At 41.9% G+C, this 18,254-nt stretch overlaps 1 protein-coding gene across 1 annotated transcript in view; it reads right to left on the bottom strand.

Moving 5' to 3' along the window:
• Positions 1–18,254, bottom strand: part of vegfc (vascular endothelial growth factor c) — a 236,248-nt gene that overhangs the window by 93,743 nt on the left and 124,251 nt on the right. Inside the window, exon 2 of the mRNA XM_043704843.2 lies at positions 10,892–11,099. Within this exon, the coding sequence (XP_043560778.1) occupies positions 10,892–11,099 (208 nt within the window). The remainder of the gene's footprint in view (positions 1–10,891; positions 11,100–18,254) is intronic.

Genomic DNA, 18,254 nt, shown 5'->3' with positions numbered 1-18,254 from the left:
TTCATGACTAATTAGGTACATCGGCTGGGACCTTTTTTCACTGGAGCGGAGGAGGTTGAGGGGTAATCTTATAGAGGTTTATAAAATAGTCTCCAACCTAGAGGAAGCATGTTGTGAAACTCTGAAAAGGTTCAGAAAAGATTTCTAAGGATGTTGCAGGATCCGAGCTATAGGGAGAGGCTGACAGGCTGGAGCTCCTTTCCTTGGAGTGTTGGAGGCTGAGGGGTGACCTTATACATCTAATCATGAGGGGCATGGATAGGGTAAAGAGCCAAGGTCTTTTTCCCAGGGTAGGGGAATCCAAAACCAATTGGCATAGGTTTAAAGTGAGAGGAGAAAGATTTAAAAGGGACCTATGGGGCAATGTTTTCACGTAGAGGGTGATGCATGTATGGAATGAGCTGCCAGAAGAAGTGGTGGAGGCTGGTACAATTACAACATTTAAAAGGCATCTGAATGGGTATATGCATAGGAAGGATTTAGAGGGATATGAGCCAAATGCTGGCAAATGGGACTAGATTTATTTAGATGTGCTTGGCATGAACGAGTGGGACCGAAGGTTCCGATCCAGTGCTGTAGAGCTCCAATGAGGAGCATAGATGAGGTGAATAGCAAAAATCTTTCCCTAGGGTTGGGGAGTTCAAAACTAGAGAGGATCATTTTAAGGTGAGAGGAGAAAGATTTAAAAGGGACTTGATGGGCAACCTTTTCACACAGAGGGTGGTGCATATGTGGAATGAACTGCCAGAGGAAGCAGTAGATTCAGATACAGTTACAACATTTAAAAGACATTTGGATTAATTAGTGAATAGGAAAGGTTTGTAGGGATGTGAGCTGAACACTGGTAAATGGGAAAAGTTGAATTTGGGAAAATTGGTTGACATGGGTGAGTTGGACTGAAGGATCTGTTTCTATGCTGTATCACTCTATGACTGTAAATATTATAGCGATTGATGAGATTTGTAGCTCAGGTTAATAAGTATGTAAGTTAGCTCGCTGAGCTTGAAGGTTTGTTTTCAAACATTCTCACTGATGATGTTATCTAGTATGGTGACAAAACATCTGAAAACAAACCTTCAAGTTCAGCGGGCTAACTTACAGACTTATCTAAGTACTATACCACAAAATGTAATATATTGCAAATATTATGAAGTATTAATATACAGTTAAACATTGGTTTCTTTTCTGGAATCATACCTTCAGGTGACAAAATGACATACTTCAGTCAATGCTTTTTTCCTGGGCACTTTGTGAATGAATAAATGATCAAACCTCTAAAGACCACATTTTGTCTCACATTCCACATAGTGCACAGAAAGGAATCTTGTGCTTATGTCCTCCCTCTGCTTTTCCAGTCGGGTGGTGAACTGCAAGTACCTAATGTTGATTTGGTTTTCATGCTTTTGCTTGGCATCCAACATCCTGTTTGTATTGGCAGCTTAAACACAGTCAAGTTCAGTCTCTTACTGCCAGGATAAACTTGACAAATTCAACACTGTGAATTGATGCACATCCTAAATAAACCCACTAACTAAACAATGGGCTTCACTTCAGAATCCGTTTCAGAGGAAGTTCTGTTTATATTGTAGCTCCGATTCTGGTCAGCATTTCACACAGCAACTGCATCCAATTGGTAGAATCAGGAGAAAGTTAGGGTTCCTGATGAAGAACTCATGCTCGAAACATCGACTCTCCTGCTCCTCGGATGCCACCTGACCGGCTGTGCTTTTCCAGCACTACACTTTTTGACAATTGGTAGGATCACCCAATCATGAAATGTTCCAACATCGAACGAGACCATCATGCCAAGAAATAAAAATCAAGTCGAATCCCGTTTTTCAGATGTTAGTCTGTAGCCTCACACGTTATGATATGTCAGGGACATATGCACATACATTGTAATTATCTTGACCATTTCTTCCTCTCTTATCCTCTCAGGCAGAGAGCAAGTAACTACCAGCTGAGGGCAAAAGCATTCCCCCTCAGATCCCCAATAAACCTCTAATTTTGTGCCCTACATCTATGCCCCTTGTTAGGGATGCCTACATGGAGGAGAATAGGAACTCACCACTCACTCTATCAAATAATTTATATGTTTTAACTTATTCTCCCTCAGCCTCCCATTTTGGCTTATACATGCAACCCATTTTGTCTTCAAAATAAAGTCTGTAAAACAAAATTTATAAGCCTAAGCTGTGTCCCTGAAGCAGTTTCTAATTAGTTTTCTATAAAGCAGCTCTTTTTACTTAAATTTCAAAATGACCATTTCCTCGTGGAAAGTATTGGTACAGCATGGAGATGAAAATTGAATCAGGTAGGGAATTTTGATGGCAGCATTGTTTATCCATTACATGTGTTTCCTAATATTCCTTTCTGTTGAAAAGAACAGCTTATATTGCCATGTAGCAGGGAGACATTGCAGTTTCATACTTCCACCATTAGAACAGTGTAATGACTTGGTTGGCTGGAGCACCTAATAAGGAATGGTTAATCCTCTGTCTGGGTAGAAGGTTTATGGAATTCCTAATGATTCATCTCAGGTCAGAACTGGAGAGAAAGCTTCTGTGGGAAAGTTTCCAAACATCAGGCTTATCTGCTTTGTCACAGTACAAACATAAATACTGATAAGCCTGGCCAGTTGTTTCACCTATCGTTGCCCATCACAGGCATATAATTTCCTCTTGAGTAACTGCCTCCACTAATCCACTCCGCAAACCATCCAGGTATTCACTCTTCATAGCGTGACCAGCTCCATCTCACGAACTACAGGCTCAGTCTGCCTTCAATGAAGGCATGACATGAATATCTTATTTAGGTCACAAGGGGGCATGTTTGTTATATCCAGCTTCATGCTGTACCTCGATATAGGGAAGTGCAGATCATCTGCAACGTAAAGCAAGATGCCCAGGCCTTTTGTAACTGGCACCATTGAGCCTTATCTAATAGACTCAGACATGAACAAGATTTTCCCCAGAGGCTCTCCCACTTATCTACTGTTACTTGGAAAATAGGGGCATGAGTAAGCTATTTGACTCTTTGAGTGTGTTCCACAATTCATCATGATCATGGTTTTAGAGATATAAATTCATCGAGATGTACAATACGTTCCAACTCATCCATGCAAACCAGATATCCTAAATTAATCCAGTCCCATTTGGCAGCACTTGGCCCATATCATTCTCAACCCTTCCTATTTGTATACCCATCCAGATGCCTTTAAAATACTGTAAGTGTACTAGCCTCTACCACCTCCTCTGGCAGCTTATTCCATACACACACATCTCTTTGCATGAAAAAGCTGCCCTTCAGGTCCCTTTTAAATCTTTTCCCTCTCACCTTAAACCTATGCCATCTGGCTTTCGACTCCCCTAACCTGGGAAAAAGACATTGGCTGTTCACCCTATCCATGCCCCTCATGATTTTATAAACTTGCATATGGTCACCCTTCAATCTCTGGTGGTCCAGGGAAAATAGCTTCAGCCTATTCAGCCCCTCCCTGTAGATCAAACTCTCCAGTCCCAGCAACATCCTTGTAAATCTTTTCTGCATCCTTTCAAGTTAAACAACACCTTTTCTACAACAGCATCATCCAACTCATACCCTGTCCCCACTTTCTCCCCGTAACCTTTGATCTTTTCAGCCCTAAAAACAACATCTTAATCCTTCTTGAAAATATTCAATATTTTGGCCTCAACTGCTCTCCGGGGCAGAGAATTCCTCAAGCTCACCACACTCTGGGTGAAGACATTTCTTCACATCACAGTCTGAAATAGCCTACGGGCTGGGACTTCCGGTTCTGGACTTCCCCAACATTGGGACCATCCTTCCTGTGTTTACCCAGTCTAGTACTGCTAGAGGTTTATGGGTTTTGATGAGATCCTTTTGAATTGCAGTCAATATAATCCTAATCCATCCAGTCTCACTTCATATATCAGTCGTGCTACTCAGGTGGGAGAGATACTAAAATCTCAGAAAATCTGTAGAAGAGCAGTTACTACTGTATTTTTCTGGTTGCACAGTCTGGTACTTTGTGGTATCTGCTACTTCTACGAGATAAAGGCAGTTTGAGGCAGTTTCCACCAGTTCTCCTTTGTCTTTACCTTTGCTTGGGCCTCTCTAGCTATTAGGGATAAAGGATACACCACTACACAACAGAAGAGGCACAGCTCTTCGACAACAGGACATCATAGCAATAAGTATAATTGCATTTGGCCAGGGAAAATGAATAGAATAGAAAATGTTGGAGAAACTCAGCAGGTCTGGCAGCACTGTAGAAAGAAAGAAAAAGTTAATGTTTTGATTCCAAAACATCACCTCCAAGCCAGTGCCATACATAGATATTGGTTAGCTCATTTAGCCAAAAATCTCAGGAAGACAGAACCTTCCAAACACCTCTTGGAAGACTCTGCATAGGCAATTGTCTGAATTTTATGTCTCTTTTCTTGCTCATCAAAATGCTTCTTAAATGTTTCAAGGGTTATCGCCACAACTATCTCCATAAGCAATGAGTTCCAGATACCAATCACTCTCTGGGTGAAATAAAATTCTTCCTGAAATCCCCTCTAAACTCCACTCCTTATCTTAAAGTTGTACCCTCTTGTCATTGACTATTCTACCAAGGAAAAAGGTTTCCCCCATCATCCCTAATGATATTCCTCATCACTTTGCACACCTCAATCAGGTTTCCTCCCAAAGCCTTCTCTGCTCTAAGCAAGACAACCAGAGCCTATCTTAGCTCTCTCATAGCTGAATTGCTTCAGCCCAAGCAACACAGAATCATAGAATCCCTGCAACATGGAAGCAGGCCATTCCACACATTAGGTCCATACCAACCTTCCTCAGAGCTTCCCACCCTGACCCACACCCACTCCCCTACCCTATCCCTGTATTTCCCATGGCTAATCCACCTAGGCTGAAAATGTGTTGCTGAAAAAGCGCAGCAGGTCAGGAAGAAGGGCTTGTGCCCAAAACGTCGATTCTCCTGTTCCTTGGATGCTGCCTGACCTGCTGCGCTTTTCCAGCAACACATTTTCAGCTCTGATCTCCAGCATCTGCAGCCTTCACTTTCTCCTCGAAGATTTTAATCCACCTAGGCGTCTAGTGAATCCCCTCTTACCAGTGCATCAGTGTACAAAGTTAAAAATTACACAACACCAGTTTATAGTCCAACAGGTTTATTTGAAAGCACTAGCTTTTGCAGTGCTGCTCCTTCACCAGGTGATCAGCGCTCCAAAAGCTAGTGCTTCCAAATAAACCTGTTGGTCTATAACCTGGTGTTGCATAATTTTTAACTTTGTCCACCCCAGTCCAATACCGGCTCCTCCACATTATTAGTGCAATCATATCTTTCTTATTGTGTGGTGATCAGAACTGCATAGTACTTCAGTACCTAATTAATGCTATATACAGCTCAATCATAATCTTTTTGTTCTTGTATTCAACGTCTTGACTAATAAGGGTATGTATCTCATGTGCTTTTGTAGCCACTTCATCTAAATGTCCTGCTGCCTGCAAGGATCGAGGGCTATGCATACCAAAGTCTTCAAAGTTTGTGCGAAGATTTCTAGCTCGGGTGCTCGTTGTTGTGGTTCTGTTCGCCGAGCTGGAAGTTTTTGTTGCAAACATTTCGTCCCCTGGCTAGGCGACATCATCAGTGCTTGGGAGCCTCCTGCGAAGTGCTTCTTTGATGTTTCCTCCGGTGTTTATAGTGGTTTGTCCCTGCCGCTTCCGGTTGTCAGTTTCAGCTGTCCGCTGTAGTGGTTGGTATATTGGGTCCAGGTCGATGTGTTTGTTGATGGAGTTTGTGGATGAATGCCCTGGCTGTTCTCTGTCTGGCTTGCCCTATGATAGTAGTGTTGTCCCAGTCAAATTCATGTTGCTTGTTGTCTGCGTGTGTGGCTACTAAGGATAGCTGGTCGTGTCGTTTCGTGGCTAGTTGATGTTCATGTATGCGGATTGTTAGCTGTCTTCCTGTTTGTCCTATATAGTGTTTTGTGCAGTCCTTACATGGTATTTTGTACACTACATTCATTTTGCTCATGTTGGGTATCGGGTCCTTCATTCTGGTGAGTTGTTGTCTGAGCATGGCTGTTGGTTTGTGTGCTGTTATGAGTCCTATACCAAAGTCTCTCTGATTATCCCAGGGCCCAACCATTCAACATGTACTCCCTTGCCTTGATAGCACCTTTCAGATTAAATTCCATTTGCCACTGGTCAGCCCCACTGACCAGACTGTCTATATTGTCCTGTAGGCTAAGGCTTTCTTCCTCACTATTTACCACAACATCAACTTTTGCAACATCTATGAACTTACTGACCATACCTCTACACATCATGTTGAGATCATTAATGTACACAACTAACAGCAAGGAATTCAGCACTGAACTCAGCGGTACACCAATAATCTCAGGCTTCCAGTCACAAAATCATGCTTTGACCATTACTCTCTGCTTTCTGCCACTAAGCCAATTTTGGATCCAGTTTGTCAAATTGCCCTGCATCTCATTGGCATCTTAACCAGCTTGCCACGCGACACCTTGTCAAAAGCCTGACAGAAGTCCAAAACAAAAGTTCCAAAACAATGCAACAGTATATAAAACAGCTCTCGGGAGTGTTGCTGAACAAAGAGACCTTGGAGTGCAGGTTCATAGATCCTTGGAAATGGAGTCGCAGGTAGATAGGATAGTGAAGAAGGCGTTTGGTATGCTTTCCTTTATTGGTCAAAGTATTGATTATAGAAGTTGGGAGGTCATGTTACAGTTGTGCAGGACATTGGTTAGGCCACTGTTGGAATATTCCGTGCAATTCCAATCTCCTTCCTAGCGGAAAGATGTTGTGAAACTTGAAAGGGTTCAGAAAAGATTTACAAGGATGTTGCCAGAGTTGGACGATTTGAGCTATAGGGAGAGGCTGAACAGGCTAGGGCTGTTTTCCCTGGAGTGTTGGAGGCTGAGAGTGACCTTATAGAGGTTTATAAAATCATGAGGGGCATGGATAGGATAAATAGACAAAGTCTTTTTCCTGGGGTGGGGGAGTCCAGAACTAGAGGGCATAGGTTTAGGGTGAGAGGGGAAAGATAGAAAAAAGACCCAAGAGGCAACTTTTTCATGCAGAGGGTGGTACTTGTATGGAATGAGCTGCCAGAGGATGTGGTGGGGGCTAGTACAATTGCAAACTTTAAAAGGCATCTGGATGGGCATACGAATAGGAAGGGTTTGGAGGGATATGGGCCAGGTACTGGCAGGTGGGACTAGATTGCATTGGGATATCTGGACGAGTTGGACCAAAGGGTCTGTTTCAGTGCTGTACATCTTTATGACTCTATTAGTCACTCCAAGTGGAGACTAATTCTCTCCTTCAGAATTTTATCTATCAGTTTTCCTACCACTGATGTGAGACTCACTGCTCTGTAACTCCCTGGTTTACCATGACCATGCTTCTTGAAAAGTAGAACCACATGATGTGGCCAGAGAGAAAGTAAAAATCTGAGGCAGAGCCCCTGTAATGTCCTCCCTCATCTCCCACAGCAGCCTGGGATAAAACCTGGAGATTTGATTGCTTTTAAGCATCTGAAAACTCCAATACGTTTCCGCTCTCTATGCCAATCTGTTCAAGAACCTTCCTGTCACTCTCCCCAAATCCTGAACCTACACTCCCTTCTTTCAAGTGAAGACAGAAGTGAAGTATTTATTTCACACCATGCCATGCCCCTTCTCCACACACACAGATCGTCCCCCTGATCCCAAATGAACCGTACTTATTCCCTGGTCATCTTCTTCCCCTAAATATACTTATGGAATATAGAGTCATAGAGATGTACAGCATGGAAACAGACCATTCGGTCCAACCCGTCCATGCCGACCAGATATCCCAACCCCAATCTAGTCCCACCTGCCAGCACCCGGCCCATATCCCTCCAAACCCTTCCTACTCATATACCCATCCAAATGCCTCTTAAATGTTGCAATTGTACCAGCCTCCACCACATCCTCTGGCAGCTCATTCCATATCCGTACACCCTCTGTGTGAAAAAGTTGCCCCTTAGGTCTCTTTTATATCTTTCCCCTCTCACCCTAAACCTATGCCCTCTAGTTCTGGACTCCCCCACCCCAGGGAAACGACTTTGTCTATTTATCCTATCCACCCCCCTTATAATTTTGTAAACCTCTATAAGGTCACCGCTCAGCCTCCGACGCTCCAGGGAAAACAGCCCCAGCCTGTTCAGCCTCTCCCTATAGCTCAGATCCCCCAACCCTGGCAACATCCTTGTAAATCTTTCCTGAACCCTTTCAAGTTTCACAACATATGTTGGGCTTTTCACTAATTTTACCTGCAGTTTTTTTTTTCATATTCTTTCTTTGCTTTCTTAATTGCTTTTTTGAGATCACCGTTTGCACTTTCTATACTCCATGAGGACCTCTGTTGATTTGTTCCCTTTCTATCTGCTGAAATTCTCTTTTCATTTCTATCCAGTCCTGAAGATGCCTAAAAATCCAGGGTTCTCTGGGCTTGCTGCTACTACGTTTCACACGAAAAGGAACATGTTGGGTCCATACTCTACCCATTTTTGAAAACCTCTCACTGTTCTGCAGTAGATTTTCCCACAGGCAGCTGTTCCCAGTTTACTTTGGCTGGATTCTGCCTCATTTTAATAAAATCTGCCTTGCCCCCATTGAAAACCCTTTACTGCAGACCATCTTTCTCCTTTTCCATGGAGAAAACGAATAATCTACTGGGAATTTCAAATGAGCTTTGAAGTAGCCTCCCCCCTAGAGCAGGTGTAAGTGAGGACTGCAGATGCTGGAGATCAGAGTCAAGATTAGAGTGGTGCTGGAAACACACAGCAGGTCAGGCAGCATCTGAGGGGCAGGAAAATCGGCGTTTCGGGCAAAAGCCCTTCATCAGGAATGATTCCTGATGAAGGGCTTTTGCCCGAAACGTAGATTTTCCTGCTCCTCGGATGCTGCCTCACCCGCTGTACATTTTCAACACCGCTCTGATCTTGTCCCTCTCAGAGCCTGTTGGGCGGCCTGAAAATTGCCACTTCCCAATTGAACAGATTGGACTCGTTCACCAGTATGATTATGAAACCTTCCATCGGGTCTGGAGAAAACTTAAATTGCACTCTGTTGTGGTCACTATATCTAAAATGCTCCCTGACTGCTACCGTGATCACCTATCCAGCTTTGTTCCCCAAAATAGTACTGAGTCATCCCTTGCTTGGACATCTATATGTTGAGATTGTGACAACATTATAGCTTTAAGAGGTAATTTTGTCCTTTTTTTTGTAAAGAGAGGTTTTAAGGCAATGGTAGTGAGCAGTCTGCCAGATCCACTGGAGTAAACAACTTAATTGGAACAACAGAAGCAGCCTGAGTAGATGTGGTCAAGCTCCCACAGAACTATGTTTTTCCGTTTAGCTTTTTAGTTCTTTTCAGTAGCATCAGATGTTGCTGGGATCTCAGCAGGGTTGGAAGCTGCAGAAAATCTTTCCTAGCTGCTACACTCAGAATTTTCTCTTGACTATTTTTTTGCCTCCTGGGCTACTGGAGTTGCATGTGAAACCATCTATTTTCTGAGTTTGCCTTTTGCCGAGGGTGTGTTTATGGGATGGTACTTTATTAGTGACAGTTACTCTATCTATTTTTCTATTATGTTTTCCAATAGAGTTGTTATTCTTTTGTTGTATTTTAACTATAGTGGATGAATAAAGTGCGTTTTGTTTTAAATCTGTTGTTTAACCAATCAACTTGCATCTGGAATGCAACATTTGTCATTAAAATAAGAAAAAGTTAGGGTCTAAACTATCTTCAGAATATTTTGATAGAGTTTGATCTGCTCCATAACAATGTAAAATTATTTTTCAATAAATCTATTCTCTCGAAACCCCGTACACTCTGACTATCCCAATTAATGTTGTAGAAGTTAAAATTCCCTAATTTCCTCTCAATGAATTGCCTACATATGTACTTCTCTATTGTTGCTGACTTGTTTGGCTCTACAATACACTCCCTGAAATGTGACTCCCCCTTTTTATTCCTGAGCACTACTCACAAAGCTTCACTTGACTATCTTTCCAATACAAAATCCCTCCTTACAGTAGTAACTGACTCCTTAATTAAAAATGCAACATGACCTCTTCTTCTACACCTCCTTTGTTTCGTCTGAGACTGTGAGAGCTCTTAAAGCAATACATATGCATGGGCACCTGGGTTTGCTTCTAGCTTTGGGTGACTGTCTGTATGAAGATTGCACATTCTCCCCATGTCTGAATGGATTTTCTTTGGGTATTCTGGTATCCTCCCACAGTCCAAAGATGTGCAACTGAGGTGGATTGACCAGACTAAATTGGCCATAGTGTGCAGGGATGTGCAGGCTGGGTGGATTAGCCCTGGGAAATGCAGGGTTACAGGGCTGAGGTGAGGGAGGGGATGGGTCTGGGTGGGATGTCAATGGAGGGGCAGTGTGGACTTGATGGGCCAAATGGCTTGTTTCTGTGCTGTAGGGATCCTATGATCTATGATAGTCCTTCGAAAATCCCAAAGTAAAACTGCATGACCAGTGACCTAGATGCATGAGGCACATTCAAAATGGAATAGATACTTTCAGGGGCAGTCAACATACCCTTTCAATCACACCTTATTGAACTGTATTTATCTACCAGTGGTGTTGTTAGATGTGTCTAAACTCTCTTTCAGAAGTTAAAAAATTTTGATAATTAGCTGAAAATTATTTTCAGTTAAAACAGTAGATGGTTGTAGATTGCACATTGAGGACATGACAAAATACAACCTAGGTTAATAATTGAAATGCAGCTTACAATGACAAATATTTCGGTCGAAAGTTTGGAATGCTGCTGAAGGAAACTTTCAGCTTCAAGACAGAGACTCACTTTTTAGAATTTCAGGGTTATAATATGTTGCTGCAAATGTTACTGGTTCCTCCGTGACTGTTCCAAAGCCAGTTTCTCTGTAGTATGGTCGGCCTTTCATCAGCTGGCATTTTAACATTTTCCAGTGCTCTGGGTAAAATATCGTCATGAGTTCATCCACACTGGATACAGACCGCAACTGATGTTCCAGTTCACTGCTCATATGACCCTGACAAAGAACACAAAAGAGTGTGAGTCAAACAGCACACAGGCAGAAATACAGATGCAGAAATGCTTGAAATTAAGGCAGCAGAATGACCTGGCGCATACATTTACAAATATTTGACCGCGATAGAGGCTATCCTGTCACTAGGTAAATAGTCTAATTTCTGGGTGATACATTATGCATTAGATAGCACTAACTTATTCAGAATTAAAAGATATTTACATCGTGGCAATGAATTCTGCTGATACACTTAATAAAGTAACAAAGCCACAAAGACAAATGATATGTGCATTTCAATAGAGAACACCAGAGCTAAATAATGTAGTCAAAATGTTACTGGATCAACCACCCTTGAAGTCTAGACAAATACTCCTGAAAATGGGAGTTCAACTCCCAGGAAGGCAACTTGTGCTGTCAAATCCAATTTATAAATGAAATTTGTATTGAAAAGAAATAGTTATTGGAGAGGTTGGAAGAAGCATGGGGAAAGTAATTAAACTATTTTGTGCATATGAGTTGAATCCACACAGATATAAAGACATGCAGAAGGGGACCAAACCTGCATTAGAGTCAGTTCAGCGAAGGTTCACTAGACTGATTCCAGAGATGAAGGGCAGTTTAGCTCCATGCACGCTCAGTTTATGATAGGATGAGACTCAATTGAAGATGTTAAAGGAAATTGACAAAAGGATGCGGAGTGGACGTTCCCCCTTGTGGGGCAATCCAGAATGAGAGGCCATAATTTTAGGTTTGGAAGTGGCAGATTTAAAAAGGAGATGAGGAAGAATTGCCTTTCTCAAAGGGTCTGTGGAACTCACTATTCCAGAGTACAATGGATAAGGAGGAGATAAACAGGTTTTTAATTAGTAATGGAGTAAATGGTTAGGGGGAGTGGGGAAGAATGTAGAGTTGAGGTGGAGATTAGGTCTCCATGATTGTATGGAATAGCAGAGTCAGCTCGAGGGAGCGAACTGTCTACTCCTGATTCTAATGTTTTTGTTGATCTTACATGGGTGTGGATTCACAAAGTCGGGACAACTTCGGAAAGTTAGATTTTTGTTGTGAAGTGATGCGTTCTCATGGGAGGTGGGCCAAGCCACAGGCAACGAGAGCAGAAGGCATTGGCTGTGAAGGAGAGCAGTGGGGAAGCCCGGCCTTGGTGGACAGACACAATATTAACATTTCATTTGACAAAAAGAACAAAACATGAAACTTCCATCCACACCTTCATATTCCTCTCCCTCACACATACGTCCCATGCTTTATTCATGCCAGTCCATTCCATCTGAATTCAAACTATACCCCTTCTCCCACCCGTCCATCACCCTTCACAGCTCCTACACTAACTCATGAAAACCCCATATTCTCCCACCATCCCAAATGACCTTTGCCTTTATATCAACTATCCCAATGCACCTAGCATCCACCAATGACATGGCTCAGGGTCAATGCAGAGACAAAATAAAATAAAATTCTCATTGTCAATTGCAGACTTCAACATTTTAAAAAGGATGTAGTGCACAATTGCTTACAGCAACAAACACTATCATTCATTTATAGTCCCGCTGATATGAGGAACTCTCCTACCAATACTGAGTGTGTTACTGCAGTGGTTCAAGAAAACAGCTCATCAATGCCTTCTCAAGGGCAATTATAAATGATCATTAAAAGCTGCCCTAGCCAACTTCACAATTGTCCCATGAAATGCATAAGCAAAATAATAAAGGAGTGATCTGATTGTGAGGTTTAAGGTGACTAAAGAATTTGATCGGGTAGATAGAAACGATTCCATCTGGCAAAGAAATACAGAGCAATGGGGCATGACATTAAAATTGGAACTTGGCTGTTCATCTGGGGAACACTCCTTCACACAAAGGGGAGTACGAACTTACAACTTTCTCCCCTAAGAAAAGCTGTAGAGGCAAGGCTAATTGAATACAGATTTATAGAGTTGTGTTAGGCAAGTGTCCAAATAGTGTAGATGGTTGAAGTTAAGTGTAAGTCGCTAAAGTTAAATGCAATTTGATGAAGTTGTGTTGGTCGATGAAGTTAAGTGTAGTTTGATAAAGTTAAGTGTAAGCTGATGAAGTTAAGTGTAGTTTGATGAAGTTAAGTGTCGGTCAATGAAGTTAAGTGTTGGTCGATGAAGTTAAGTGTCGGTTGATGAAGTTAAGTGTTGGTCAATGAAATCGAAAGTGTCATACTGGAAAAGCACAGCAGGTCAGGTAGCATCCGAGGATCAGGAGAATTGACGTTTTGGGCAAAAACCCTTCATCAGGATTGGGGCTGTGACCAGAGGGGGTGGAGAGATAAGTGGGAGGGAGCTGGGCTGGGGGGACGGTAGCAGAGAGTGTGATTGATGGAGGTGGGGGTAATGGTGATAGGTCAGAGATGAGGATGGAGTGGATAAGTGGGAAGGAAGATGGACAGGTAGGACAGCTCATGAGGGCAGTGCCAAGTCGGAAGGTTGGAACTGGGATAAGGTGGGGGAAGGGGAAATGAGGAAATTGGTGAAGTCTACATTGATGCCATCAGATTGGAGGGTCCTGATGCAGAAGATGAAGCGTTCTTCCTCCAGGCATCAGGTGGTTAGGGAGTGGCAATGGAGTAGGCTCAGGACCTGCATCTCCTTGGTGGAGTGGGAGGGGGAGTTGAATTCTTTGGCCATGGAGTGGCAGATGTCCCGGAGATGTTCTCTGAAGCGCTCTGTGAGTAGGCATCCTGTCTCCCAAGTGTAGAGGAGACTGCATCGGTAGCAAAGGATACAGTAAATGACATGTGTGGAAGTGAATGAAGTGTAGTTTGATGAAGTTAACTGTAGGTCATGAAGTTAAGCGTAAGTCATAGAGTCATGGAGCATGGAAACATCCTCGGTCCAACTTGTACACACTAACTAGATATCCCAACCCAATCTAGTCCCATTTGCCAGCACTTAGCCCATACCCCTCAAAACCCTTCCTATTCATATATCCATCCAGATGTCTTTTACATGTTGCAATTGTACTAGCCTCCATCACTTCCTCTGGCAGCTCATTCCATACACGCAGCACCCTCGATGAAGTTAAGTGTAGTTTGATGAAGTTAAGTGTCAGTCAATGAAGTTAAGTGTGAGTTGATGAAGTTAATTGCCAGTCCATGATGTTAAATGTAGCTTGATTAAGTTAACTGTCGGTCGATGAAATTACGTGTGAATGGCTGAAGTTAGGACCATGAAAGCATAGGAAATAGAAACAGGAGTAGGCCATTTGGCCCTTTGAGTTTATTCTACCATTCAACGGAATCATGGCTGATCTGATATTCCTCATGTCTACTTTCCTATCTTTTCCACATAGACTTTGATTCTCCTGCTGATCAAGCATCTATCGCAGCCTTAAATATACACATGGGCTCTGGCCCCACAGATCTCTGTGACATGGAGTTCTAAACACTCAGAAAACTCTGAGAGAAGGGTCAGAACAGTCTCAATCTAATTGTCTGGTAGAACAGCATTGAGGCCCTGAATGACCGACCTAAGTTTCTCAAAAATTCTATGTAACAATACAACACAACTTATTTCCACTAACCCTCATGCCATGTCAAGAAATAAGAAAAGAACTTTAGCCATATGGAGTGAATTGCTTTCATTTGCGGGACTGGGAGTGCGGCGGGGTGGGTTTGAATACGGACCATTTAAACGTATTTATGTGGCACATTGTAAAAATCAAGACATATAATTCCCACTATCACTATATTACTGTCAGCTGTACAGAGATTAAAAACTGATCCTGCCTAATTGGGTTTTGTATGGACAAACTGCACAAAGAAAACCAGGCAAAGCAATTCTGACCATTTTCCGAAACCCCACTCACTGGGGTTTACACATGCTGGATTTGACACGTCCCAGTAATTTGCTCTTCTGTTAAAGATTAGGTCACGCAGCAGTGGAAGCCAAAATTAAGCATGTGACTTTTTATCTTAGTCGATTATTAAATAATAACGCAACTGGTCTTAAAGAAATGGTCTGGAATGTGAGGATATGGCTGTCAAGCTTATTTATACACATGATCGAGTGTTTCATCTGTTTTAATTAACTGACATTGTTTTCTCTTTATCAGATAAGCAAACCTACTTTGGATAAAGGATTTATAAGTTCCAGCTGTTGGATACTGGGGTGTGGAGCTGAAAGATCTGTTAACGGTCTGCATTGTCTTTAATGGCCACTGCATGTAAATTGGAGAACATGGCGATTTACTGGTGGTGGTCATTAAATGAAAACAAATATGATGGCTTATTTGGTGATGGAAAAGAAATGTTCAGTTGCGTATGAGAGCACCTCAGGGTTACAGGGATAGGGTTGTGGGGAGGGGGTTTGAGTGGGACGCTCTTCAGCGCTTCATGAGCTGAATAGACTCTCTGCTTGTGTGAAAGAGGCTATGATTCAATGAAAGGAAAGCTCAGTTAATCATCTGTATTTCCCTTAACAGGTTTTATGTGTAAAATAATCAATTGGAAAATGCAAGTATACTAGTGATGGTTAATGGATGCAAATTGTTTTGGTGGTGGGGACAGTTATTTGGTTATGTGTGACAACCCTTCTATATACGAAGGAGAAACAAAAAGAAAAGAAAAAGCTGAGTTAATTTGGTGTCACTGCAATGCACCTGATGGAGTTTTGTGTAAATTGATAAGTAATTGGAAACACGGGTGCTTAGGTGGTGGTAGATAAAGCTGAAAAGTAACATGGTGATGGGAATAATGCTCCATGTGTATACTAAAAAAGCTAAGTTAAACATCAATCCAAACAATCTCTACGAATTTGAACTGAAAAATTCCATAGTCACTTGAGTTATTTTTTCAATTATTTCCAAGATTGTCATTGATTGTTCTACAACCTAATATTTAATTTCATAGCTGGATGAAGTGATATTTATTCTCAATCTATGTTTGAGATCATCAAACGATCGTTTTTTTGCCAAGTGCTCAAATGCCAAGATGGAAGATTTTGACTGAAGATTTGGCTCTCCTTCCTAAGGCTACAACAAATTTTCAGACCTTGCTGTTCCAATTTCCTTCAAACCACTAATTGAGATTTAAACTTTAACTCTTTCATTTGTGTAATCCTATTTATAGATTTTAACAAAAATGGCCACACAGTCGTGTCAAGTTAAGGGCTTGTATAGTGACTCCTTTTTTAATCACAACCAGGAGCAGCTGGCAACTGTGAGTGAATTTAAAAAGAATTGGGTGAAGCTGTCAAAACATATGTTGACATATCCCCCATTTGAGAATTGCATTTAGATAATAAACAAAAGCTCACTTACAATGCACTGCATCCTAACAGTGGCGGGTTAGCTTAAGCTTAATCTACATCAGAGGTCAAATGAAGGGATTCAAATGTTTCCAGTGGACAGTATCTTAGTATGACTTAAATTTCAAAATAAATTCAAGTTGTTTATTCTTGAATACCAAAGTCACTTATGCTGCATGTAAATCACAGCATTTAAGTACAATTTTGACTCAACCTAAAAAGAAATCATGTGCTGTGGATCCCAACTCTTTAAAGAAGACCTATTATATATGTGGAAGGGATTATTGAGTATCTCCTGCCCTGTAATTAGCCAATCAAACCCTGATTCTTTCTGGCTCACCACTAGTTAATTGATAGATTGATCAGATGGTTTTGGATCCACAATGGAATGGCTACAGTAAGAAATGCCAACAAACAGAAAGTCTTCTCAGAGCATTAACAAAATTGCTTCTCACTCCTCTTCCAATAGAATAACAAAAATACTCCCCACAGTGGCTGAACATTATAATCTAAATGCCTTTTCAATGTTGGTATGATGGTAAGAACTACAATTTACAAGCTCTCAATCACTGTCAAATCTCTGATGCACAGACTCCTGTGGGTTGTAGTAGATTTAATTAACTAAGGTTTACTGAAACCACAATTACATGAGGGCTTCATTCTCAACAGCCAGATTCTAAATAACAGTTACTACACCACGATTCCTGGCATGTCCAGGAACACGCACCAGTAATCTCGTCTGCTTGGCTTCTATTTACGAGCAAGATATAGCCATTTGATCTGTGTTGGGATTATTTTGTGCACAAAAAAAAAGACTGTGTGCCCAACACATAGTGAGAATCATTGCTTTATTCCAGCTAAGGAAAGCAGTTTAACGTGTTATGTTCAGCAAATTAAAAAATCACATTTGAATCACTTTTGAGAAACATGTTTCTCTCAAGAGTGATCTAATTTCAAAAAGTGCCATCCTGGGTGATAATCACAAAATCTGAACCAAAAGTCCCAGTCTTCCAGTTGAAATGAGTTGACTTGCTTGGAAATAACTGGAACTTTACAATTAGGGATGCATCAACATTAGTACATGCATCCCTTTGAGCGTGCTCCACCATTCAAATGGCTAGATTATGGCTCAGCTGTTTTTCAACTCCATATGCTTTAGCTAGACAATTATCTCCATATTCCCTGCTAAGATCAATAGACTTATGCTAGTCCATCTTAGAATCATAGAATTACAGAATCCCTATACTGTGGAAGCAGACCATTAGACCCCTCAAGTCCACATTGACCCTCCAAAGAGCATAACTCAGGATGTTCAGTGATGAGCACTGTTGTCTAACAGCAGCAGGGACCTGGGCTCCATCCCAACCTCGGGTGTCTGTCTCTGTGCAGTCCCATGTCTGTGTGACTTTGCTCAGGTTTCCTCCCACAGTCCAAGGATATGCAGGGCTAGGTGGGTTAGCCATGGATAATGTAGGGTTACAGATATAAGGTAGCGGGTTGGATCTAGGTGGGATGCTCATCAGAGAGTTGATATGGACTCAATGGGCTGAATGGCCTGTTTTCATACTGTAGGTAATCTAACATGGACTAACACAAATCTAAGTATTCCCAGGCCTTTTTGTTTTGTTTAATCATTGATTGATGTCAGGTAGGAGAGGGGCTAGCCTATAATGAACTCCAAAAACAAAAAAAACCTCTTGTTGGCTAGTTGTTGTCTTCACTGCCGACATGCACATAAGAAGAATGGCCATGTCAATTTTTGAGGGAACTGATGAGACTGTACGTTGCCATAGACTCAGGAACAGCCTTCTCATTGGAGAGAGACATCTGGGGAGCACCAGCCTTGGGTCAGTGCTGAAGCTGAGAAGGCA

This window comes from Chiloscyllium plagiosum, unplaced genomic scaffold (genome assembly GCF_037043375.1).
Source record: "Chiloscyllium plagiosum isolate Xiang-an unplaced genomic scaffold, Cpla_swu_hap1 HiC_scaffold_2, whole genome shotgun sequence".
In the NCBI taxonomy this organism is placed as follows: Eukaryota; Metazoa; Chordata; class Chondrichthyes; order Orectolobiformes; family Hemiscylliidae; genus Chiloscyllium; species Chiloscyllium plagiosum.
The sequence above is the reverse complement of the archived record's forward strand: the minus strand, read 5'-3'. Positions and strand labels throughout refer to the sequence as shown.